Source organism: Rana temporaria, assembly GCF_905171775.1.
Source record: "Rana temporaria chromosome 11 unlocalized genomic scaffold, aRanTem1.1 chr11z, whole genome shotgun sequence".
NCBI lineage: Eukaryota > Metazoa > Chordata > Amphibia > Anura > Ranidae > Rana > Rana temporaria.
This window is the reverse complement of record NW_024404490.1, coordinates 57,827-83,754: the sequence shown is the minus strand read 5'-3', so window position 1 is coordinate 83,754 and position 25,928 is coordinate 57,827. Positions and strand designations below refer to the sequence as shown.

The 25,928-nt window shown below is 51.0% G+C and overlaps 1 protein-coding gene across 3 annotated transcripts in view; it reads right to left on the bottom strand.

Moving 5' to 3' along the window:
• Positions 1–322: 322 nt before the first annotated feature.
• Positions 323–25,928, bottom strand: part of PIK3C2A (phosphatidylinositol-4-phosphate 3-kinase catalytic subunit type 2 alpha) — a 78,704-nt gene continuing 53,098 nt past the window's right edge. For 2 of the 3 annotated variants that reach the window (XM_040334498.1, XM_040334499.1), the window contains 14 exons: positions 22,258–22,362; positions 20,725–20,817; positions 20,518–20,647; positions 20,009–20,145; positions 18,229–18,398; positions 17,456–17,612; positions 16,725–16,834; positions 14,206–14,410; positions 13,157–13,281; positions 4,580–4,697; positions 4,076–4,157; positions 3,715–3,824; positions 3,498–3,623; positions 323–2,608 (listed from right to left, as the gene is read on the bottom strand). In XM_040334498.1, the coding sequence (XP_040190432.1) occupies positions 2,426–2,608; positions 3,498–3,623; positions 3,715–3,824; positions 4,076–4,157; positions 4,580–4,697; positions 13,157–13,281; positions 14,206–14,410; positions 16,725–16,834; positions 17,456–17,612; positions 18,229–18,398; positions 20,009–20,145; positions 20,518–20,647; positions 20,725–20,817; positions 22,258–22,362 (1,851 nt within the window). In that variant the 3' untranslated portion in view covers positions 323–2,425. Of the gene's footprint in view, positions 2,609–3,138; positions 3,260–3,497; positions 3,624–3,714; positions 3,825–4,075; positions 4,158–4,579; positions 4,698–13,156; positions 13,282–14,205; positions 14,411–16,724; positions 16,835–17,455; positions 17,613–18,228; positions 18,399–20,008; positions 20,146–20,517; positions 20,648–20,724; positions 20,818–22,257; positions 22,363–25,928 lie in introns of those variants that run through there. The other variant, XM_040334500.1, reaches the window with a different exon arrangement.

Sequence of the window (25,928 nt, the reverse complement as noted above, 5' to 3'; positions counted from 1 at the left end):
ACAAGGGGGGGGGGGGGTCCTTTTTCCAACTCAGTGATTCTGTTTTTTTTTTCTGACATGTTGAGGTTCTATCTTGCACTTGGATTTTGTAAGTTGCACTGAGTGAATACAGCTGGATAAAACAAAAACTGTGCCCGTCTTCATTTCAGGCCGCAAAGCAACAGAATGTGATTTAAAAAAAAAAAAAAGGGGGAGGGGGTATTTATTTATATCATCACTGTATCCAGGACAAGCATTGGCCCCATTTAATAGATCGCACATATCTGGGGGGACAAGTATCACCCCCCCCCCCCATTCACAGAGACACACGACAACTCCAATATGAATGCAAAACTAGCAAAATTTTATTTGAACAAAAAGTGAGAAATATTATCTTTTGGCCGATAAGTAGAATTTATCAGGAAATCTCTAATTCATCCGCGTTAAAATAATGTGCCAGACACAATTTTCTCTTCACGTTACAAAAAAATAAAGAAGACGAGGAAGGCGGTTAGTGGAGGACAGACACACAATAAATACAATGTACACTTATAGACAATACGATGCGATGACGGGGGATGGGGGGCAGGGCAGCGCTCTTTGCGCGCGCTTCATCTCTATATACTGGATAATCCTCAGAGCCCCGGCCTGCCATCTGATAAAATGGATACATGTTATTTTATATAGTTCTAGATTATATTGCTACATCCAGGAAAAGCGACGATCCTCTTTCCTTTATATCAAAACTCTATTTGTGAAATTAGTTATTTGTAATAAAATAGAATTATCTATTGTACAAGCAAACCTTTGGAAAAGTCTAGAGCTTTGGTTGTATGGTCTCGGGTGTAATCTACGCTCACTAGATTAATAAAATAGTCGATCTTTCCCCAGATTCCCTTTATACAGCATGCTGAGCGACGGATCCCAGGAAAAGCGTGTTCTACCAGCGGCGCTCTGGTTATATGGCGAGCACCGCGTCTCTATATACAGATGAAGAGGAGCCGTTATTGCTGGGTGACGGATACAAAAGACTGACGGCAAACAGTCGTTCTTCTCCAAGTTTAAAAACATTTCTGTGAATGCCCGAGGAGCAGATCATAAGGATAAAATATTTACAACAAATGTCAATCGGAAACAGCGCTCTGTACAGTCTACTCCACATGTGCTCTAGAAAAGTGCAGAAACGGCAGCGATCACTAGGTGGAGCCAATATTTCATGGTGATCACTAGGTGGAGCCAACACTCCATAGTGATCACTAGGTGGCCCTAACATTTCACAGCGATCACTAGATGCCCCCAACATTTCCTGGTGATCACTAGATGGCCCCAACAATTCATGGTGATCACTAGATGGCCCCAACATTTCATGGTGATCACTAGATGGCCCCAACATTTCCTGGTGATCACTAGGTGGCCCTAACATTTCATGGTGATCACTAGATGGCCCTAACATTTCATGGTGATCACTAGATGGCCCCAACATTACATGGTGATCACTAGATGGCCCCAACATTACATGGTGATCACTAGATGGCCCCAACATTTCATGGTGATCACTAGATGGCCTCAACATTTCATGGTGATCACTAGATGGCCCCAACATTTCATGGTGATCACTAGATGGCCCCAACATTACATGGCGATCACTAGATGGCCCTAACATTTCATGGTGACCACTAGATGGCCCCAACATTTCATGGTGATCACTAGATGGCCCTAACATTTCATGGTGATCACTAGATGGCCCCAACATTTCATGGTGATCACTAGATGGCCCTAACATTTCATGGTGATCACTAGATGGCCCCAACATTTCATGGTGATCACTAGATGGCCTCAACATTTCATGGTGATCACTAGATGGCCCCAACATTTCATGGTGATCACTAGATGGCCCTAACATTTCATGGTGACCACTAGATGGCCCCAACATTTCATGGTGATCACTAGATGGCCCCAACATTTCATGGTGATCACTAGATGGCCCTAACATTACATGGTGACCACTAGATGGCCCCAACATATCCTGGTGATCACTAGATGGCCCCAACATTACAGGGTGATCACTAGATACTTCCTCTATAAGTGGTTCTGGAATGCTCAAGAAGACATGTTCAAGTTATGGTGTTAGTGGGTCATGGCGGGAACCGTGGTCAAGTAGACGCCTGTATTCAGTCCGCCGCTCCTTAGTGGTCATGGCAGGGCAGGCAGGGAGCCCCATCTCCTCATTACAGATAGCGGGACTATCCACAGGGTCCAGGCAGTGCTCTCTGTTATCAGGACAGATCACTTTGTCATAAAACGTGTAAGAAATGTTCCATCGTAAATGACACAAAAAGTAACTGCAGTAAACAGTCAGTACAGATCGATCGCTCGGTAGATCCTCTCCGATATCTCAGCATGGGGTTGGTCAGTCCGATGCGGTCGGGGAGGAAGGAGCGGTCACTCAGAAGTACGGCACTTCCGTTAGCTTGTACCAGCCGACTGTCTCTTGTTTCAAGTTAAAGTCTTTCAGTGGAAGCGTGACTCCGCCCAGAAAGAAATTCTCCCGCAACGACTCGGCGCTCAGAACGCTGAGCTGGAGATCCCTCTGCCGCAACGTCTCCTTACTGTATCCACTGTACACCAACTGTGAGGAGAGACATGAGAGGGGAGACATCAACACTACTACACCGTATATACACCACCATCAATACTACTACCCCCGTATATCCCCCACCATCAATACTACTACCCCTGTATATCCACTGTACACCAACTGTGAGGAGAGACATAAGAGGGGGAGACATGAGAGGGGGATGTCATCAACACTACTACACCGTATATCCCCCACCATCAATACTACTACCCCCGTATATCCACCACCATCAACACTACTACCCCCGTATATCCACCACCATCAACACTACTACCCCCGTATATCCACCACCATCAACACTACTACCCCCGTATATCCACCACCATCAACACTACTACCCCCGTATATACACCACCATCAATACTACTACTACCTGGTATATCCACTGTACACCAACTGTGAGGAGAGACATGAGGGGGGGATGTCATCAACACTATTACCCTAAATATCCCCCACCATCAACACTACTACCCCCGTATATCCCCCACCATCAATACTACTACCCCCGTATATCCCCCACCATCAATACTACTACCCCCGTATATCCACTGTACACCAACTGTGAGGAGAGACATCAACACTACTACACCGTATATATACCACCATCAACACTACTACCCCCGTATATCCACTGTACACCAACTGTGAGGAGAGACATGAGAGGGGGATGTCATCAACACTACTACACAGTATATCCCCCACCATCAGATTGGACCATCTCGTATTTTATTATATTGTAAAAGTGCGGCTCAAACTCCTGGCATTGTAGAAATCATGAATAATAAAACGTGTCGCAGTTTGCCGCACTTTTGCTCTTATATGATCTGCCCCACGAGAATGAAATCCGCCGCATCTGCCGTAAATCTCCGGAATAACTCACCATTTCATTGAAGGTGGGGTTGGAGGTCTTTCTAGCGATTTTTGTTTTGCGTTTGGATGTTTTGTGCGGGTCGGGGAGCAGGTAGGTCTTCACATAAGGGTTGGGGTCTGTGCTGTCCTCAATCACCTGCCAGGGACAACGGGAAATTAGGCTTCAGATACATTGAAGGGGGAGGGATAGCGGGCAGAATCAGGCCTACCGGGAGCCGAGGACTCACCAGATCTTTAATGTGCATCACCATTATGAAGAGCGTCCCGTTCCGATAAGAGATGGACAGTTTCACCTCCCCCTCAATCTTTCCAGAGGTGGGGCTCAGCGGGGGATGTTCTGAAAAGGATACGATTATAAATACAGAGGATCTGCCATGACATGTACAGAGGTGACCCCCCAACACCATCCCGAGGTGACCCCCCCCCCCCCCACCCCAGGCCGAAGTGAACCCCCCCCCCCCCCACTATCCCGAGGTGAACCCCCCCCCCCCCCCCCCCCCAACACCATCCCAAGGTGAACCCCCCCACTATCCCGAGGTGAACCCCCCCCACCATCCTGAGGTGAACCCCCACGCCATCCCTTCCTACCAATATCCCGAACAGTGACGTCACTCCCGTCCGCCCTCTCATCTCGTGGCAGCGGGTGGAAGAAGGTGTACACCAGATCACACTACAATACAGGAATAGAGAGATTACAGAGGAACATACAGCACACAATACACACAGTGCAAATATGTACAATGGAGAGTACACACAATACAATGTAATGAGTAGTCACCCATTCTATAGGCTGCAGGACAGACAGGTAATCCATTCTATAGGTCTGATAATAGGCGGCTACACAGACTATACATGCCATAGGGCAGTGATGGAGAACCTCGGCACCCCTGATGTTTTGGAACTACATTTCCCATGATGCTCACTTACACTGCAGAGTGCCTGAGCATCATGGGAAATGTAGTTCCAAAACATCAGGGGTGCCAAGGTTCACCATCACTGCTATAGGGCCTCCAATAGGCTGCAGGACAGACGGGTGACCCATCCTATAGACACACTAATAAGCTGCAGATGCCCACCAAGTCACGCACTCACCTCGGCCACCTCGGGGGAGCTGCTCAGCAGACTCTGGAGGTAGCTGTTTAGCTCCACTTTGCGCTTGGCAGCCACATCTTTTATATGGGTTCTTCCAAGGACCATCTTACTGGGGAACCTAATACAGAGAAGAGCAGAACAGCGGCTGGTCTAATGTTATGCAAAGGTGAACCATCCAACATGGATACACAGAACTGTCCATCAGAGCGACCTCATCAGGACTTGAGAGGGGGACCTCATTACCCAACCTGAGAGACCAGACAGCCAACACTTACCACTCCATACCAACCATAAGAGAGACCAGACACTCGCCCCTCCATCACCAACCCCAAGAGACCAGACAGAGCCGACACTCACCCCTCCATCACCAACCCTAAGAGACCAGACAGAGTCAACACTCACCCCTCCATACCAAGCCAAAGAGAGACCAGACCGAGCCGACACTCACCCATCCATCACCAACCCTAAGAGACCAGACAGAGCCGACACTCACCCCTCCATCACCAACCCCAAGCCCACTAGAGCCGACACTCACCCCTTCATCACCGACCCCAAGAGACCAGACAGAGCCGACACTCACCCCTTCATCACCAACCCCAAGAGAGACCAGACAGAGCCGACACTCACCCCTCCATCACCAACCATAAGAGAGACCAGACAGAGCCGACACTCACCCCTCCATCACCCACCCTAAGAGACCAGACCGAGCCGACACTCACCCATCCATCACCAACCCCAAGCCCACTAGAGCCGACACTCACCCCTTCATCACCGACCCCAAGAGACCAGACAGAGCCGACACTCACCCATCCATCACCAACCCCAAGAGAGACCAGACAGAGCCGACACTCACCCCTCCATCACCAACCATAAGAGAGACCAGACAGAGCCAACACTCACCCCTCCATCACCCACCCTAAGAGACCAGACCGAGCCGACACTCACCCATCCATCACCAACCCCAAGAGAGACCAGACAGAGCCAACACTTACCCCTCCATCACCAACCCTAAGAGAGCCCAGACAGAGCCGACACTCATCCCTCCATACCAAGCCAAAGAGACCAGAGCCAACACTCACCCCTTCATCACCAACCCCAAGCCCACTAGAGCCGACACTCACCCCTTCATCACCGACCCCAAGAGACCAGACAGAGCCGACACTCACCCCTCCATCACCAACCATAAGAGAGACCAGACAGAGCCAACACTCACCCCTCCATCACCCACCCTAAGAGACCAGACCGAGCCGACACTCACCCATCCATCACCAACCCCAAGAGAGACCAGACAGAGCCGACACTTAACCCTCCATCACCAACCCTAAGAGAGACCAGACAGAGCCGACACTCATCCCTCCATACCAAGCCAAAGAGACCAGAGCCAACACTCATCCCTCCATCACCGACCCCAAGCCCATCAGAGCCGACACTCACCCCTCCATCACCAACCCCAAGAGACCAGACAGAGCCAAAACTCACCCCTCCATCATCCACCCCAAGAGACCAGAGCCAACACTCGCCGCTACATCACCCACCCTAAGAGACCAGAGCCAACACTCACCCCTCCATCACCAACCCTAAGAGACCAGACAGAGCCGACACTCATCCCTCCATCACCAACCCCAAGAGACCAGACAGAGCCGACACTCACCCCTTCATCACCAACCCCAAGAGACCAGACAGAGCAAACACTCACCCCTCCATCACCAACCACAAGAGACCAGACAGAGCCGACACTCACCCCTCCATCACCAACCACAAGAGACCAGACAGAGCCAACACTCACCCCTCCATCACCAACCCTAAGAGAGACCAGACAGAGCCGACACTCACCCCTCCATCACCCACCCCAAGAGACCAGACAGAGCCGACACTCACCCCTCCATCACCAACCCCAAGAGAGACCAGACAGAGCCGACACTCACCCCTCCATCACCAACCCTAAGAGAGACCAGACAGAGCCGACACTCATCCCTCCATCACCAACCCCAAGAGAGACCAGACAGAGCCGACACTCACCCCTCCATCACCAACCACAAGAGACCAGACAGAGCCGACACTCACCCCTCCATCACCAACCCTAAGAGAGACCAGACAGAGCCGACACTCACCCCTCCATCACCCACCCCAAGAGACCAGACAGAGCCGACACTCACCCCTCCATCACCAACCCTAAGAGAGACCAGACAGAGCCAACACTCACCCCTCCATCACCAACCCCAAGAGACCAGACAGAGCCGACACTCACCCCTTCATCACCAACCCTAAGAGAGACCAGACAGAGCCAACACTCACCCCTCCATCACCAACCCCAAGAGACCAGACAGAGCCGACACTCACCCCTCCATCACCAACCCTAAGAGAGACCAGACAGAGCCAACACTCACCTCTCCATCACCAACCCCAAGAGACCAGACAGAGCCAACACTCACCCCTTCATCACCAACCCTAAGAGAGACCAGACAGAGCCAACACTCACCCCTCCATCACCAACCCTAAGAGAGACCAGACAGAGCCAACACTCACCCCTCCATCACCAACCCCAAGAGACCAGACAGAGCCAACACTCACCCCTTCATCACCAACCCTAAGAGAGACCAGACAGAGCCGACACTCACCCCTCCATCACCAACCCTAAGAGAGACCAGACAGAGCCGACACTCACCCCTCCATCACCAACCCCAAGAGACCAGACAGAGCCGACACTCACCCCTCCATCACCAACCCCAAGCCCACCAGAGCCGACACTCACCCCTCCATCACCAACCCTAAGAGACCAGACAGAGCCGACACTCACCCCTCCATCACCAACCCCAAGAGACCAGACAGAGCCGACACTCACCCCTCCATCACCAACCTGTGACGGTATCGGTATGATATCCCCGTCAACGTTCCCTTCTTCCCATAACGAAAATCACCCCAATATTCCACGAGGAGGGATATCCCTGGAATCGCCCAGAAAGCCACACATGAGACCAGCTTACTGCTTGAACAACACAGACTTTAATGTTATAACACACAGCTTATATGTCATTTCCAAAACTGTTACAATGACAAATCTCCGCCCCCCTCACACTGGGGCTTCCATACAGATGACTAGGTAGACACGACGGGGCCGATGCTGAAACACATTTTCTTTAGACAATGACATCAATGACGCTGAGCACTAGCTGTACTGAATACATCAACCAGACCGCTCGACCCCGCATATAGAGAGATAATTACCACAATGAAGCAATCAGAATAATTAACACAAGCCACTTAAACCCAGCTCTCCTTCACACAACACAATAGATCAATTAACCTTTAGAAATAGTGAGGGGACATTAGCACATCAATAACCTGCCTAGCAGGGAGCAGTAAACTGAGACATATAGGCAAATGTATCACAATGGCCCCCCTTTTGCTCCCTGCTCCGGCAAACCCGGTTGGACCTTCCCTGGTCCAGTAGGGTTGACGGGTTCAGAGCTATTAGTCAGAGGTTAACTCCGTTTGGCATGACTGACCTCCCTTGGCAACTGCTTCCGACTCAGGTATGCCACCGGGTCGTCAGATCACACGCCGGTCAGTCCCCAAGTCTTTGTGCGATCTGCAAAGTCACCAGAAGTCAGTGTGAAGACAGCGAATGGGTCTGTGCGCCGCCGTCTAGGTGTCCCGCTATGGGAGGGGGCAGGTTATGGCTCTGAAGTGACAATCCCAGGAGATTCATAAAAAGAAAAAGTTATATTTGTTGAAATGCTGTAGCACTGGTGCTCAGAGTCCGGGGGGGGGGGGGGGGGGAAATCAGAGCCCCATAAGGTCAGCCACCCCCTGCTCCCTCCGCAGCCGCCGGTTCTCCTCTTGGAGCTTCTCCAGCTCCATCTCCAGTTCATGCTGCTGTGACCTCAGGTGGTTGTTCTCCTCCTCCATGCGGCTTATGCACTCCTCCAGCTCTATGTACTCACGGATCAGCTCCTGCTTGCTCATGTCCTGCAGGCTCTCCACATGGTCCTTCATCATCAGGAACTGGGTGGTGGTGTAAGGGGCCACCGGTGGGCCCTTGGCGAACATCTCGGCACGCATCTGGGACGCCCGCTGCGACTCCCTCTCCTCCAGTCGCTTCTTCTCCTCCCAGGTCAGCTTGTTATACGGCTTCCAGGACCTCTTCTTCTTGAAGGGTGGCCGGCGGTGCCTCTTTCTGCCCAGCTCCCTCCAGGGCCCCTCCGGCTCAGGGCTGTCGCCCATGACCAGCTGACAATGGTGTTCCCTGTTGTCCGTAATAACAGATTGTACCATGAGGGCTTCGTAAGGGGTGCCCAATGGTTCTTCCTGACCCAGCTCCTTTGGATCCCAAGCCGAGTCTACACAATGGGCTGCTGCTGGTGGGCGGTACCCAGGTTGAGACCAATTTGACCTGGTGTTGTCATTCATGGGGCAATTCTGCTTGAAGTGACCCAGCTGTTTGCACCGGAAGCAGCGTTGTTCGTTGCCCTCCTGGCGATGATAGCGAGGGCTAGATGTCACCGGTCTGTTAGGAGGTTGGTATCTAGCGGTTGGTGGGTGTGAGGGCACCGTTTGTGGTGGAGGTTGTTCCTGTGGTGTGACCTGGTTCGTCTTGCGAGTATCTGCATATTCATCCGCCAACTTCGCGGCCTCTGGTAGAGTCATGGGCCTGCGATCTCTCACCCAATCTTTGACGTCCGTCTGGATGTGATTGTAAAATTGCTCCAGGAGCATTAGTTGCAAAATGTCCTCTGCGGTGGTGGCCTGGCTGCTGTTAACCCAGTTAGAGGCCGACCGGGACAATTGGCATGCCCATTCCGCATAAGAGTCTTTCGTGGTTTTGCGTGAGTCCCTGAACTTCTGTCGGTGGGACTCTGGGGTTACTGCATAACGAGCCAGGAGCACTTCTTTAACCCTGGCGTAGGTATGGATATCCTGATCTGGCACGGTCCGGAAAGCATCAGAAGCTTTGCCTGACAGTTTGCCTGACAATATTGCAACCCAGTCTCCTCTAGCTATTCGGTGTAGGTTACATTGTCGCTCAAAATCCGCCAGGAAGTTATCAATCTCACAGTCCTTTTCATCAAAAGCTTTAAAAGCGCTAAACGGAATCTTCCTTGCGTCTGCTGTGCTGTACTCACTGTTCGGAGAAGGTGCGGCTGCTTGTTGGACTGCTGCCAGTTTTAACTGTAGTTCTGCGTCCCTTATTTGTTTATCCTTCTGTAGTTCTGCGTCTCTTATTTCTTTAGCCTCCTGTAGCTCTGCGTCCCTTATTTGTTTATCCTTCTGTAGTTCTGCGTCCCTTATTTGTTTAGCCTTCTGTAGCTCCGCGTCTCTTATTTCTTTAGCCTCCTTCGCTAACAGGTCCATCACTTTCAGTACCACATCTGGCGTTGGGTTCGGACCGAACCATGCTAGCTTCTCTCTCATTAGCTTGTTGGCTGGCGATTCCTCCTCCTGAATCACTGGTGTCTCCATCTCTTGTACTGCTGGCGTTGCTGCAATCCCGTCCTCCTGGTCTAGCTCCATTGATTCTGCTATGATGACCCGCTTGGTTTTGTTGCTAGCAATCCTTCCACGAACTTCCAGTAGTTCTTCCAGTGTCTGCTTGGAATCCGGGTGTGAAGGGGAATAGAAGGGAAAAATCCCACCGCTACCAACCAATTGTGACGGTATCGGTATGATATCCCCGTCAACGTTCCCTTCTTCCCATAACGAAAATCACCCCAATATTCCACGAGGAGGGATATCCCTGGAATCGCCCAGAAAGCCACACATGAGACCAGCTTACTGCTTGAACAACACAGACTTTAATGTTATAACACACAGCTTATATGTCATTTCCAAAACTGTTACAATGACAAATCTCCGCCCCCCTCACACTGGGGCTTCCATACAGATGAGTAGGTAGACACGACGGGGCCGATGCTGAAACACATTTTCTTTAGACAATGACATCAATGACGCTGAGCACTAGCTGTACTGAATACATCAACCAGACCGCTCGACCCCGCATATAGAGAGATAATTACCACAATGAAGCAATCAGAATAATTAACACAAGCCACTTAAACCCAGCTCTCCTTCACACAACACAATAGATCAATTAACCTTTAGAAATAGTGAGGGGACATTAGCACATCAATAACCTGCCTAGCAGGGAGCAGTAAACTGAGACATATAGGCAAATGTATCACACAACCCTAAGAGAGACCAGACAGCCAACACTCACCCCTCCATCACCAACCCCAAGAGACCAGACAGAGCCAACACTCACCCCTCCATCACCAACCCTAAGAGACCAGACAGAGCCGACACTCACCCCTCCATCACCAACCCTAAGAGAGACCAGACAGAGCCGACACCCACCCCTCCATCACCAACCCCAAGAGACCAGACAGAGCCGACACTCACCCCTTCATCACCAACCCCAAGCCCACCAGAGCCGACACTCACCCCTCCATCACCAACCCTAAGAAAGACCAGACAGAGCCGACACTCACCCCTCCATCACCAACCCTAAGAGACCAGACAGAGCCGACACTCACCCCTCCATCACCAACCCCAAGAGACCAGACAGAGCCAACACTCACCCCTCCATCACCAACCCCGAGAGACACCAGACAGAGCCGACACCCACCCCTCCATCACCAACCCTAAGAGACCAGAGCCTACACCCCTCCATCACCAACCCCAAGAGAGACCAGACAGAGCCGACACTCACCCCTCCATCACCAACCCTAAGAGACCAGACAGAGCCGACACTCACCCCTCCATCACCAACCCCAAGAGACCAGACAGAGCCGACACTCACCCCTCCATCACCAACCCTAAGAGAGACCAGACAGAGCCAACACTCACCCCTCCATCACCAACAATAAGAGAGACCAGACAGAGCCGACACTCACCACTCCATCACCAACCCTAAGAGAGCAGACACTCACCCCTCCATCACCAACCCTAAGAGACCAGACAGAGCCGACACTAACCCCTCCATCACCAACCCTAAGAGAGCAGACACTCACCCCTCCATCACCAACAATAAGAGAGACCAGACAGAGCCGACACTCACCACTCCATCACCAACCCTAAGAGAGCAGACACTCACCCCTCCATCACCCACCCTAAGAGACCAGACAGAGCCAAACCTCACCCCTCCATCACCAACCTCAAGAGAGACCAGACAGAGCCGACACTCACCCCTCCATCACCAATCCCAAGAGACCAGACAGAGCCGACACTCACCCCTTCATCACCGACCCCAAGAGACCAGACAGAGCCGACACTCACCCCTCCATCACCAACCCCAAGAGACCAGACAGAGCCGACACTCACCCCTCCATCACCAACCCTAAGAGACCAGACAGAGCCAAACCTCACCCCTCCATCACCAACCCCAAGAGAGACCAGACAACCGACACTCACCCCTCCATCACCAACCCCAAGAGACCAGACAGAGCCGACACTCACCCCTCCATCACCAACCCTAAGAGAGCAGACAGAGCCAACACTCACCCCTCCATCACCAACCCCAAGAGACCAGACAGAGCCGACACTCACCCCTCCATAACCAACCCCAAGTGAGACCAGACAGAGCCGACACTCACCCCTCCATCACTGACCCCAAGAGACCAGAGCCGACACTCACCCCTCCATAACCAACCCCAAGTGAGACCAGACAGAGCCGACACTCACCCCTCCATCACTGACCCCAAGAGACCAGAGCCGACACGCACCCCTCCATAACCAACCCCAAGTGAGACCAGACAGAGCCGACACTCACCCCTCCATCACTGACCCCAAGAGACCAGAGCCGACACTCACCCCTCCATCACCAACCCTAAGAGAGACCAGACAGAGCCGACACTCACCCCTTCATCACCCACCCTAAGAGACCAGACAGAGCCGACACTCACCCCTCCATCACCAACCCTAAGAGAGACCAGAGCCGACACTCACCCCTCCATCACCAACCCCAAGAGACCAGACAAAGCCAACACTCATCCCTCCATCACTGACCCCAAGAGACCAGAGCCGACACTCACCCCTCCATCACCAACCCTAAGAGAGACCAGACAGAGCCGACACTCACCCCTTTATCACCCACCCTAAGAGACCAGACAGAATCGACACTCACCCCTCCATCACCCACCCCAAGAGAGACCAGACAGAATCGACACTCACCCCTCCATCACCAACCCTAAGAGACCAGACAGAGCCGACACTCACCCCTCCATCACCCACCCTAAGAGAGACCAGACAGAGCCAACACTCACCCCTCCATCACCAACCCTAAGAGAGACCAGACAGAGCCAACACTCACCCCTCCATCACCAACCATAAGAGAGACCAGACAGAGCCAACACTCACCCCTCCATCACCCACCCTAAGAGACCAGAGCCGACACTCACCCCTCCATCACCAACCCTAAGAGACCAGACAGAGCCGACACTCACCCCTCCATCACCCACCCTAAGAGACCAGACAGAGCCGACACTCACCCCTCCATCACCAACCCTAAGAGAGACCAGACAGAGCCGACACTCACCCCTCCATCACCCACCCTAAGAGAGACCAGACAGAGCCGACACTCACCCCGGCAGCTTCCAGAGTGGGAAGAGGATGCTCAGCTTGTTGTGCAGCTCTTGGAACTCATCGAATGTGCGGAAAATGAAGGCAGAATCGTCCTGAACCTCCCGTATAACTCTCACCACATAAATCTGGAGGAAAAACACAGACCACTCAGTCGGCGCACAAGCACAGATATCACACAAACGAGGCGATGATCTTGGGGAGTCTTCCAGATTGCGCACACAGGAAACAAGGCGATGACCGCAGGGAGTCCTCCGGATTGCACACACACATCTCATCAGATAAAGAAGTCTCCCATTGTTTATAGAATCCCATTAGATACAAACATGTCCCACACGGATCACCTGACACCCTAAAGTGTTTTTTTGCTTTTTTTTTTTTTTTTCATGGCATAGGGAAAAAAAAAAAAAAGACTCCTACGTGATTTATTAAAGAGAACCTGTCCCCTAAAATTAGACATGCAGGGTCCCCTAATGTCTCCTCTGGGTTTTATTAAATGTATTGCAATACATCCCCTCCTGGTTATGCTGGCCGGGGAAACAAAGTCTGACCAGGAAGTGATGTCATAAACATCGATTTCCGGCTCTTCTTCCCTTTCACCCACTGGCACCCCCCATGTCAGTCCCAGGCCTGCACATGGGCAAGCAGAGCCCAGAATACATGGTGGGGGGCGTACGTGCAAGGGGAGGGCGCCGGTACCAGGAGTGTGTGCAGGCAATACGGCGGTATAGCAACCGTTATCTGAATGCATCCACCTGACAGGTAGGAGTCCGACTGTCAGTTTTACACACAATCCCGGTGGCCTACAGGAAGAGTCCCATAAGCCTATGGAATGAGAAAGGGTTGAGCTCAAAAGAGAATGTCTGGAAGGAAACCAAAGCTCCAATTCTACAGGTAGAGGAGCGGGCTTGGGCCTCTAAAGACTTATTCTACAACTAAAACGTCACTTCTGATCCTTTAACCAAGTTAACCCCCAAAACACTAAATGACCAGTTTAGGTTTTTGGCCAATGAACTTCTAATCTGCATGAAGACAACAATGCGGACACTTACATAGTATTTATCGGGGTTGTATCTCTTGTGGTAGGTGAAGATGGAGGCCTCTCGGATGCGCCCGTCCTGCTTCATAGAGTACGCCTTCGGGGAAAAGGACAGGATGGCTTCGTCGTTTACAGGGATCCCTGAGAAGCGCTGGGCCAGGTTGTGAATGAAGAAATTAAACTTTGTTGCGACGCTCCCCAAGCTGGACTCAATTAACCTGGAGAGAGAAGAAGATGGAGAGGAGAGGAGTCAACAACAGCGGAATCTTCTACTTGCCATAAAATCCCCAACTTGGAGGCCATTGAGGGGCACAGGACTTCAGACACCGTCCAGGTATTGGTCTACCAGAAAACATTGACTCACGCACTCCTTTAAGAATCGGATGAAAGCCAAGGACCCCCTCCCAGGAAATTTTCACATAAACACAACTTTGCATGAAATGAAGAGATGGACTTTACTTTAACCCCAACCCAGAGCTTGAATAAAGTAAACGCTTGTTTTTGGATATACTTCCCTTGTGGGTCACAGAAGCCTACAACCCAGAATCGGCCACCAGGGGGCTATAGCCTGCGGTCACTGAGAAGCTCCAATCTCTGTATGGATGTTGGGATCCACCCAAATGCCTCATCAGCAGCAGGCCCAGCCTCCAAGTTCACCGCTGAGAACCGGAGCCAGCAGCTCCCTCCCCCGGGGCTCCAGTGAGCGCTGGAGGGGCACAGCAGAGAGTGGTGACTGACGGGTACAACTCTCTGCTCAGAGCTGACAGAGAACTGAGCGATCAGCAGTCATGTGATTGTTTAGTTCTTGGACTTAGAGTTGGCGGGGGACAGCTGCAGCCATATAGGGGGGAATGTGATGGCAGTCACTTTTGGCGGGGGGCCCGTGGAACCCAGAACCCCTTGGAGAGGTTGGGATACCCTTGTTTCAGCTCCCCATGCACCTCTTATGTCCAAGTCACTCTGTCTATTAGGGGCATAGGGTGACCGAGAACCTCAGTCTGATCTGTACTAGCCAGACCCACCGTACAACCACACTGGAATGTTGTATAAAATATTATATATATATATATATATATATATATATATATATATATATATATATATAATAGTATATTGTCTCATACTATGGTGTGCTCTCTGTTGGGTCGTTTGGGGTGTGGCTGTATTCCATTGTGTCTGTCTGCCTATGGGATGGGTATGTGTGTTTGCTGTGAGGAGGCCGGTGGGGGGGGGGGTTCCTCCAACAGCTCTCCCTGCTGACTGGACAGTCTACCCCGCCCTGAATGCAACAGTTCACCGTCAGCAGCCAAAATGAGTACTGCCTAGTTCTTGGTTGTAATATCTGATGGCCATATTCAGACTGGGAGGAAGCAATATATGACGGAAGTACTGAAGCGGAGTGTGGGAAGCGATTCCGTGACAGGGAATTTTGTTAATACTTTCAGGTGGGGCCCAGGACCCTTCAACATTCTTTCAGTCCACCTGTAAAACTGGGCGTTCGGGGGAAGTTTGAATCCCTAAAGGGCCAAAAGGGAAGACTCTGCAGTCAATATGCGTGAAAAGTTGAGCGCATTGGGTCCTGACTGGACATGAAGGTCCCTGGCTGATGAAGGAGCTCCTATAACAATAGAAGTACCGACTTCCAGATTACAGGCACTGGTTCCATTTAGAGGATATTGAGTGGACGCTACCAGAACCATCAGGAAAATATGGGCTGGGGTCACCCACAGCAGAAGGACCGTCCCTCCTGTGTCTATGTACAGACATGTTACACCCGTGTAGCGGTAATGCAGCCATGCCTGGTGCAAGGGCAAGGCCTCAGGTACCCCCAAATCAAAGCCGCTGGTGCCGATGAAGGTCAGATAGGCAGAGGTGATCAGATGACTGTAGGTGGGCAAGAGTGACAGACCTCAGGTAAGGGTGGTGCTGCTCAGAGCAAAGCATCAGCTGGGAGACGAATGCGCACAACTCTCCACCCAGCGGATGATGTAAGCGTTTCAGCCTGACCAGCCTTCTGAGGACACACACAGAGGCAATGCCGCAGCTCTGGATCTGGAGAGCCCTCCATGGCCAACCTTTACCAGCACAGCAATGCAGAGCCCAGTGCCTGAAGGTCACATCCCAGGCAAGCCCCACACCTCCAGCAAGGTCCGGCCTACACAGTCAGGCTTGGGAAAGGCCAATCAGGATAACCGGAGACCAGCCAAAGCAGCAATATAGTGAAGACTTGTGACTGAAGTCAATGGAAGAAAAAATCTACGAATAGGAAAGGCGAGCACACAAATCGGTTTGACTTTTCTTAGCGGAGCTGGAAAAAGAAAAATCTCCTCCTAGGACACTGATGGAAAAGTGAGGCATGCTGGGTGGAGGAGGGGTCATACAGGGGCTGGCTTACAATTCTTCAGTTTGCCGGTGTCCAGTGCTCCTGTAGGCGGCAGTATAACCCGTCCGTATCGGATTTCATATTTCCCCTAACAGGAAGAAAGTGTGATCGCTGGTATGAACCGATATGCGGCGCGGGTCGTCACTCACCTGGTAAAGAAGATGGTGGCCTCGGCGTCCGAGGCCTGCGGCTGGAGAGCATCATAGACATACTTCAGATCCTGAACCCCAGTAAGTTCCGGCAGCCCAGAGGAAATCATCTGAAGAGTAAAATGTGATCACATGACAGAGTCAGGAATCCCCATCAATGTCGGTACAATACGATATTAAATAAGGATCATAGATATGAGAGATATAGAAAGGAAACAACCAATGGCATGCAATATTATACAGTGTGGGATGGAGCAGGGAAGGGTTGGGCTCTCTGTGTGGGTTGTCACTGTGTCCCTGTTATCCCCTGGAGCTCTCTTCCCCGCAATTATATTACAGAAACACACATTGTACATTATATACTCCTCTAATAGAGGGGATTGTAGGATTTTACAAGCATTTTAAAGTAGGGCTTATTTTCGGGGGTAAGGATTATATTGCAGCCCTCCTGGAAACTAACGCTAGGTCTTATTTTCGGGGGAAACACGGCAGTGACATGCATTTGATGTGCGTTTTATGTGCATTTTTTCTAAGCCTCTATTTAGAGGTCACTTCTGTCTTCTTTGGGCTTTTAGGTGCATTGTATTTCTTACATGAGGGAATGCTTCTGTACATTCGCAGCTTACACTGCAATAGTGTGAACTCTGCCTATAGGATAACCTGGATTGTGGGCTGTCTCTGCAGTCGGAGTGCATGTGGTGTGAATGGGATTTGTAGGAAGTGATCCTCACCAGGGACAGCAGGTTCAGGAAGAGGTTGGTGTGTTTCCTGAGAAGGTTGTAGGCCTGGCAGCAAAGATCTACGAAGAGCTGGAAGCGGCGGGTGGGTTTCTCTCCTCCGTTAATGACGTACGCCATGTCTGAGGTCAGGACGAAGGGAGCGCGATCCCTACAGGAGGACACAAAAAATACAAATATTATAAACACAGGTATCATGACGTCAGAACAGAAAAAGGCTTTGTGATCAGACTAATTATATATATATACACACACACACACACACACATATATATATATATACACTAATATACACACAGACACCTCGGATAGCGAGTAACGCGGTTAACGAGCGTTTCGCAATATGAGCATTAAAAAAAAAATCCTGACTCGGTTTGCAAGTGTTGTCTCACAAAATTAGCAGGATTCAAGCCACAGCGGTGTGCAGTACCACATTTGGCCAGAGGTGCTGGGGCGCTGGAGCTGTTCAGAAATACTCGCAAGTATTTGTAAATGCTACGTTCCCGAGTTCAGCCGAGCTGTCTTGAGCATTTCCAAGGCTCTCTGGCGACCACCATGCCATAGAAGTCAATGCGGAACAAATTATTTTAGTTTCCATTGACTTCTATGGAGAAACTCGCTGTGATATGAGAGTGCTTTGGAATACGAGCTTCTCCTGGAACGGATTATCCTCGTAATCCAAGGTTCCTCTGGAAAACAGACGGGCACCAGACATTCCTGCTTTACCTACAATCATGAATGATGAATCTCTTATTTCGGGAACTTACCTCTTGAAGCTTCCGAACATCTGGGCGTGACCGAGGAACTTCCCGAAGTCGATGTGAAACATGTGACCGGTGCTCCGCAGCATGATGTTATCGTTGTGACGATCGCAGATCCCCAGCACATAGGTGGCCACACAGCAACCAGCACAGGAGTAGATGAAGTTCTCCGAGGCCTAAATATAAAGAGAACCGGTCTGTTAGAAAGAGGGAGGTAGCCGTTCAATGGGCAGATCACCCCCCTAACCCTGGAGTTCCCCCAATGTGAGGACCCCCCAACACTCCAGTGTCACTATACCCCCAATGTGAGGACCCCCCCAACACTCCAGTGTCACTATACCCCCAATGTGATGACCCCCATCTCTCCCACACTACAGTGTCACTATACCCCCCAATGTGAGGACCCCCATCTCCCCCACACTGCAGTGTCACTATACCCCCAATGTGAGGACCCCCCCATCTCCCCCACACTACAGTGTCACTATACCCCCAATGTGAGGACCCCCATCTCCCCCACACTACAGTGTCACTATACCCCCAATGTGAGGACCCCCCCATCTCCCCCACACTACAGTGTCACTATACCCCCCATGTGAGGACCCCCATCTCCCCCACACTACAGTGTCACTATACCCCCAATGTGAGGACCCCATCTCCCCCACACTACAGTGTCACTATACCCCCAATGTGAGGACCCCATCTCCCCCACACTACAATGTGAGGACCCCCATCTCTCCCACACTACAGTGTCACTATACCCCCAATGTGAGGACCCCCCATCTCCCTCACACTACAGTGTCACCAATGTCAGGACCCCCATCTCCCCCACACTACAGTGTCACTATACCCCCAATGTGAGGACACCCATCTCTCCCACACTACAGTGTCACTATACCCCCAATGTGAGGACACCCATCTCTCCCACACTACAGTGTCACTATACCCCCAATGTGAGGACCCCCATCTCCCCCACACTACAGTGTCACTATACCCCCAATGTGAGGACCCCCCCATCTCCCCCACACTACAGTGTCACTATACCCCCCATGTGAGGACCCCCATCTCCCCCACACTACAGTGTCACTATACCCCCAATGTGAAGACCCCCCATCTCCCCCACACTACAGTGTCACTATACCCCAAATGTGAGGACCCCTCATCTCTCCCTAACTACAGTGTCACTATACACCCAATGTGAGGACCCCCATCTCCCCCACACTACAGTGTCACTATACCCCAAATGTGAGGACCCCTCATCTCTCCCTAACTACAGTGTCACTATACACCCAATGTGAGGACCCCCATCTCCCCCACACTCCAGTGTCACTATACCCCCAATGTGAGGACCCCCCATCTCCCCCACACTATAGTGTCACTATACCCCCAATGTGAGGACCCCCATCTCCCCCACACTACAGTGTCACTATACCCCCAATGTGAGGACCCCCCATCTCCCCCACACTTCACTGTCACTATACCCCCAATGTGAGGACCCCCATCTCTCCCACACTATAGTGTCACTATACCCCCAATGTGAGGACCCCCCATCTCCCCCACACTTCACTGTCACTATACCCCCAATGTGAGGACCCCCATCTCCCCCACCTTACAGTGTCACTATACCCCCAATGTGAGGACCCCCATCTCTCCCACACTATAGTGTCACTATACCCCCAATGTGAGGACCCCCATCTCCCCCACACTGCTGTGTCTATGTACAGTCAATTTGCAGATGGGCATCAGTGTTATATTACCCGGTGGTCTTCTCCCAGCATTTCCACATTACCTTCTCATAGTCCTCCTCGGACGGGTTATACTTTCGCAGCCACTCTGCCAGCGGTTTGTCCTTGAAGGAACCCGTCAATCCGTATTCAACCTGGATTTTCCTCAGGGTATCAGAAGACAGAACCAGCTCCACCAGACCTGCAACCAAGTGTGAGGCGCTCAGTCACACCAACAATCCCTTTAAGCTCCTCCTCTCATGACCAGAAGAAGACACATTGCGCACAATGAGGACACCCCAATATCAATAAATGCTGGGTAATGGGGACGGCAGGCTGAACTTCCTGGTGACACCCGGGGGGGGGGGGGGGGGCATGGACGGAGCGGAACTTCCTGGCGACACCCGGGGGGGCATGGACGGGAGCGGAACTTCCTGTTACTCGTATCTGAAATGCATTCCTCATACATACATTTACATCCCTCACTGGGTGTCTGGCTATCGTGTTGCTCCACTTTAAGGAACACCTCTCTCCAGTCCTCACAGAAGGTCCCCCGCCATTCAGGAACACTCACCTCTGTCTTTTCCAGTGGAAAGACATTTAAAGAGGACCATCCGCATGTCCAGCCCTTCCTGTAACCACAGCTTGTCCATAATCTTTATCATCTGCAGAGCCAGCATGTCCTGCCGCAGATCTTCTCCCACCTACAAGACAAAGACGGGGCTCAGCGACAGGAAATCTCATCAATGGCTGCCAGTAATTCGGTCATCAGACTACGCACCTTAAACATGGAGTTGATTTCCTCCCCCAGCGGGTCGGCGCTCACCATGGTTACTTTCAGGGGAACTGCATTGGAGTTGAAGAAGGAGCACGCCTGCGGGGAGAAGAGGGGAGCACCATACACCATCATAGAGGGGACTTAACCTGAGGCTGTAGGAGGTCAATGCAACCCAACAACATTAGTGGACCTCCAGCTGTTGCAGAACTACAAGTCCCATGAGGCATAGCAAGACTCAGAGCCACAATGATGACACCCAGAGGCATGGTGGGACTTGTAGTTTTGCAACAGCTGGAGGTCCACCAATTGCATATCCCTGACAGAGCATGGCAAAAGAAATGGCAGCCCCTCCCCCCAGATCAATTCATAAATATTTCCTTCTCATTGATTGAGGGACACAAGAATTCAGTGATGGTTATATGGGGTGAACCAACAATTCTTCTGCATGTGTCACAGCCTCCTATAGGTGGCAGTATAACCATTTCTGACTCCCTGTGTCCGTCAATGAGAAAGAAAATGAGGTAGATGTGGTCAGGGCAATACAAACATTCTGCAGTCTGACTGGTTAGTGCAAATGGCAGTTTAAAAGGAGAAGTCCAGCCTGAGCTTTTTAGTCTGGGCTTCTCCTCTAGGTCACAGGAGTGGAATTTGTTTTGCAATCCTGTGACCTGTTTTCAGCGGAGAGCGGTCTTAAGTCCGCCCTCCGCTGACATCACTGCCATCAGTCGGGGCAACGCCTCATCCGGACTTCCAGGTCGGGATCCGCCAGCTGCCCTGATTGATGGCAGTCTCAGCGAGCCGCTCCTCCATTGCTCAGCGCTTCAATGAGCTCTGAGAAGTAGAGCAGAAGAGATGCTGACTGACAGTCGGCATCGCTCTGCTCGGGGAGGAGTGAGAAGCGAGCCATCGGCGGTGTTCGGTTCTCAGTGCAGAGAAGCCGGGGGACAGATGCAGCATCAGTCCGATGTTCCATCCACCGAGGGAAGTATGAATAGCCAAAAAAAAAAAAAAAAAAAAAAAGACTTCTCTAACATTTAAGTTGTATTCATTAGAAGATATACGGTATGTAGCAGATCGTTCTAAATCAGGGATCTTCAAACTACGGCCCTCCAGCTGTTGCGGAACTACAAGTCCCATGAGGCATTGTAAAACTCTGACATTCACAGACATGACTAAGCATGATGGGAATTGTAGTTCCTGCACAACTGGAGGGCCGCAGTTTGAGGACCCCTGCTCTAAATCAATCCAGAGATTTCCCCCACAGTATTTATTTTCTGCCACTAGATGGCCTCAGTCATTGAACTCCGTCCTAAGGAGTTATTTTGTGCCGATTAGCTGGACGGAGAGATGGGGGATTTCTGTGCCGTTATGTATACAATGTCAGTTTCTGATACATTTATTACATCTGAGAACAATAAAGTATCACACAGTGTGACACGGAATGTTCTAGACTTGGATACATGTTCACTCCTCCCCCCCCCCCCCCCAGGGTCATATACAGAGGATGAGATCCGACGCTTTATCTGCAGGACTGACCTTCACATTCAGCTCTTTGGCCTCCAGACTCGGGCTGAGCGGTAAACGGATCTTATTCTTCCTGAAGAGAAGCTGCACCCGTTCCATCCCCTCCTGAAGGACAACCTGCAGGAATAAGACACCCCCCCTCATCAGTGACACCCCAAATCACTACACAAGGGGACCCGTGCGCTCCTTATGGGGCAGGAAGATCAACACAAACCCACCTAAACATTTCCACACCGATTAAGGCCTCATTCACACGGACGGGCTGTTTGTGTGTGTCCGCCTGTCAGTTTTGACGATGGCCATGCATCCCTATGGAGCGTCGGGCGTCAGTGGAGACATGTCCGCTGACATCCGATCCGCTAAAAACAGACGTATGGGGGGCTACGTCCCCATTCGTCCATGTGGATTGGATCGGGTAAGATCTGATGCTGTCCGTTTTCATCAGATCGCTCCATAGGAGGCAGCGGTGCCCGACAAGCCCCTCCCCGCTCAGTGAGCAGAGAGGAGCTTGCCATCCGTCGGCTCAGCGGAGATCTGCGGACTGATCTCCCGCGGGAGCAGGCGGACTCTGTAGGAACGGAGTCTGCCTCGTGTGAATGGAGCCTAAAAGGATAAACATTAATGTGCAAAACATACAAAAGTGAGCCAATGGGTCAATATTATTAAAGATTTCAAAGCACTAAATCACGCGATCCAATATACCAAGAATGAAACAAAATGTGAAATCATCATCAGTGTCCAAACTAATAACTAAAGCACAGTAGTGCAAGGCCGGCACACGCTCGATGGCCGAACATGGGGGGACTACAAGGATCAAGATCCAGCCTGTGACCCAGTCGGCAGTTGATTGTAGATCCCAGGATCCAAAAATGCAGAAAAAAAATCAAATAAATGCGAAAAAAAAATTGCAAAAAACCTCCAGAGCACATGGGCTCCAGAAGAGCCACGTCTTCTCCTAACACTAGGCAGAAAAAAACTGAGGCGGAATGATGCAAGAGAGTGGGATGTACCCGGGGGACCCGCCCCCTGGGAGGTGCTGTACTTAGAGAAGTGTTTTAACACTTGAAGTGATGTATTTTCTGCCTAGTCTCTCCTGTAAGGAAGGATATATAACCCTAAGGTCAATGCTGCTGTGTCCGTCCATGAATGGAAGAGAAAAAGAGATTTTTAATACAGCTTACCTGTAAAATCTTTTTCTTGGAGTACATCACGGGACACAGAGCGGCATTCATTACTATATGGGTTATATGGAGTACCTTCAGGTGTAGACACTGGCAATCTCAAACAGGAAATGCCCCTCCCTATATAACCCCCTCCCATAGGAGGAGTACCTCAGTTTTGTAGCAAGCAGTATGCCTCCCAAAATGGTCCTCAAAAAAGAGGGGTGGGAGCTCTGTGTCCCGTGATGTACTCCAAGAAAAAGATTTTACAGGTAAGCTGTATTAAAAATCTCTTTTTCTTTATCGTACATCACGGGACACAGAGCGGCATTCATTACTATGTGGGATGTCCCAAAGCAATGCTTACAATGAGGGGAGGGAGAACATCTCCAAGACAAAAGGATTTAATTTAGAGATATACTCAAATCATAATAAATCCAACTTAGTTGAGAAAAATAAAATTTTTAAATTTAACTCGAACAAGAGGAGCCCCCGGAATCCGAGGGTCTCAAACTGCAGCCTGCAGCACTGCCTGCCCGAAGGCAGTATCAGTATTCCTTCTTACGTCCAACTTGTAGAATTTTGTAAACGTGTGGACAGAAGACCAGGTTGCCGCCTTGCAAACTTGAGCCATAGAGATCTGGTGGTGTGCTGCCCAGGAGGCGCCCATGGCTCTAGTAGAATGAGCCTTTAATGATACTGGAGGAGGCAACCCTTTCAAGCCGTAGGCCTGAGTGATTAATTGCTTAATCCACCTAGAAATGGTGGACTTTGCAGCTGCCTGCCCCTTCTTGGGCCCATCCGGTAGAATGAACAGCACATCTGTCTTCCGGATCTTCTTTGTAGCTTTAAGATAGGCCTTCATGGCCCTGACAATATCCAAGGTATGCAGCAACCCTTCCTTTCTGGAAGTAGGTTTAGGGAAGAAGGATGGTAATACCAAATCCTGGTTCAAATGAAAACTGGATATGACCTTCGGAAGGAAGGAAGGATGAGGGCGGAGAACGACCCTGTCCTTATGAAAAACAAGATATGGTTCCTTACAGGATAAGGCTGCCAGCTCCGAAACTCTTCTTGCGGAAACTATGGCAACCAAAAATACTAACTTCCTTGTCAGTAGAACCAAAGGAATATCAGCCAACGGCTCAAACGGTTGTTTCTGTAAACTTGACAGAACAAGATTTAAATCCCACGGACAAAGCGGGGATTTAACTGGAGGTCTAATACGTAAGACCCCTTGAAGGAAGGTCTTAACCAGCGAGTGGGTGGCCAGCGGCCGCTGAAACCACACTGACAGAGCAGAAATCTGTCCTTTGATTGTGCTTAATGCCAATCCTTTATCCACTCCTAGCTGGAGAAAACTTAATACTCTATCGATGGTAAATTTGCGAGAAAGCCATCGCTTGGACTCACACCAGCCTACATAGGCCTTCCAGACCCTGTAATAAATCACCCTAGAGACCGGTTTCCTGGCTCTGATTAGGGTAGAGATTACTTTCTGAGACAGACCTCTACCCCTGAGAATCAGGGATTCAGCTTCCAGGCCGTCAAATTTAGATGCCGTAAGGCAGGGTGGAGGATCGGACCTTGCGATAGCAGGTCTGGCCGTAGAGGAAGAGTCCAAGGGTCTCCCACTACCATCCTTAAGATTAGTGAGTACCATGCCCTTCTGGGCCATGCTGGAGCTACCAGGATGACTGGTATGTGCTCCACCCGGATCCTGCGCAGCAGGCGGGGTAGTAACTGGAGCGGGGGAAACGCATAAAGAAGTTTGAACTGATGCCAAGGGCAAACCAACGCATCGGTTCCGCAGGCCATCGGATCCCTTGAGCGGGACATGAACCTGTCTAGTTTCTTGTTGAGTCTCGATGCCATGATATCCACGTCCGGCACTCCCCATCTTTGGCAGAGTGCTTGAAAGACTAGTGGATGCAGAGACCATTCCCCCGGCCATAGAGTCTGGCGGCTTAAGAAGTCCGCCTGAAAGTTGTCCACTCCTGGAATGAATATTGCCGATATGCAGGGCACATGAGCCTCTGCCCATAGAAGAATCAAGCTCACCTCTCTCTGAGCGGCTTGACTCCTGGTTCCCCCTTGGTGATTTATGTGTGCCACGGCCGTGGCATTGTCTGATTGAATTCTCACCGGGAACCCCTGCAATTTTGACGTCCAAGCCCTGAGGGCTAGTCGAGCAGCTCTGAGCTCCAAGATGTTGATGGGCAACTGCTTCTCTGGCTTTGCCCAAGTACCTTGGCGAGTGCAACCATCCAAAATTGCTCCCCAGCCCGTCAGGCTGGCGTCTGTGGTCACTATCTTCCAAGCCACTGGGCTGAAAGACCTCCCCTTCAGTAGATTCTGAGGGTCTAACCACCAACACAGACTTTGTCGGACTCTTGATGAGAGCGGCAACGGGATATCCAAGGCCTGTGGCCTTCTGCTCCATGCTGACAGGATGGCTGCCTGTAGGATGCGAGTGTGGCTCTGGGCGTATGGTACCGCCTCGAATGTGGCCACCATCTTGCC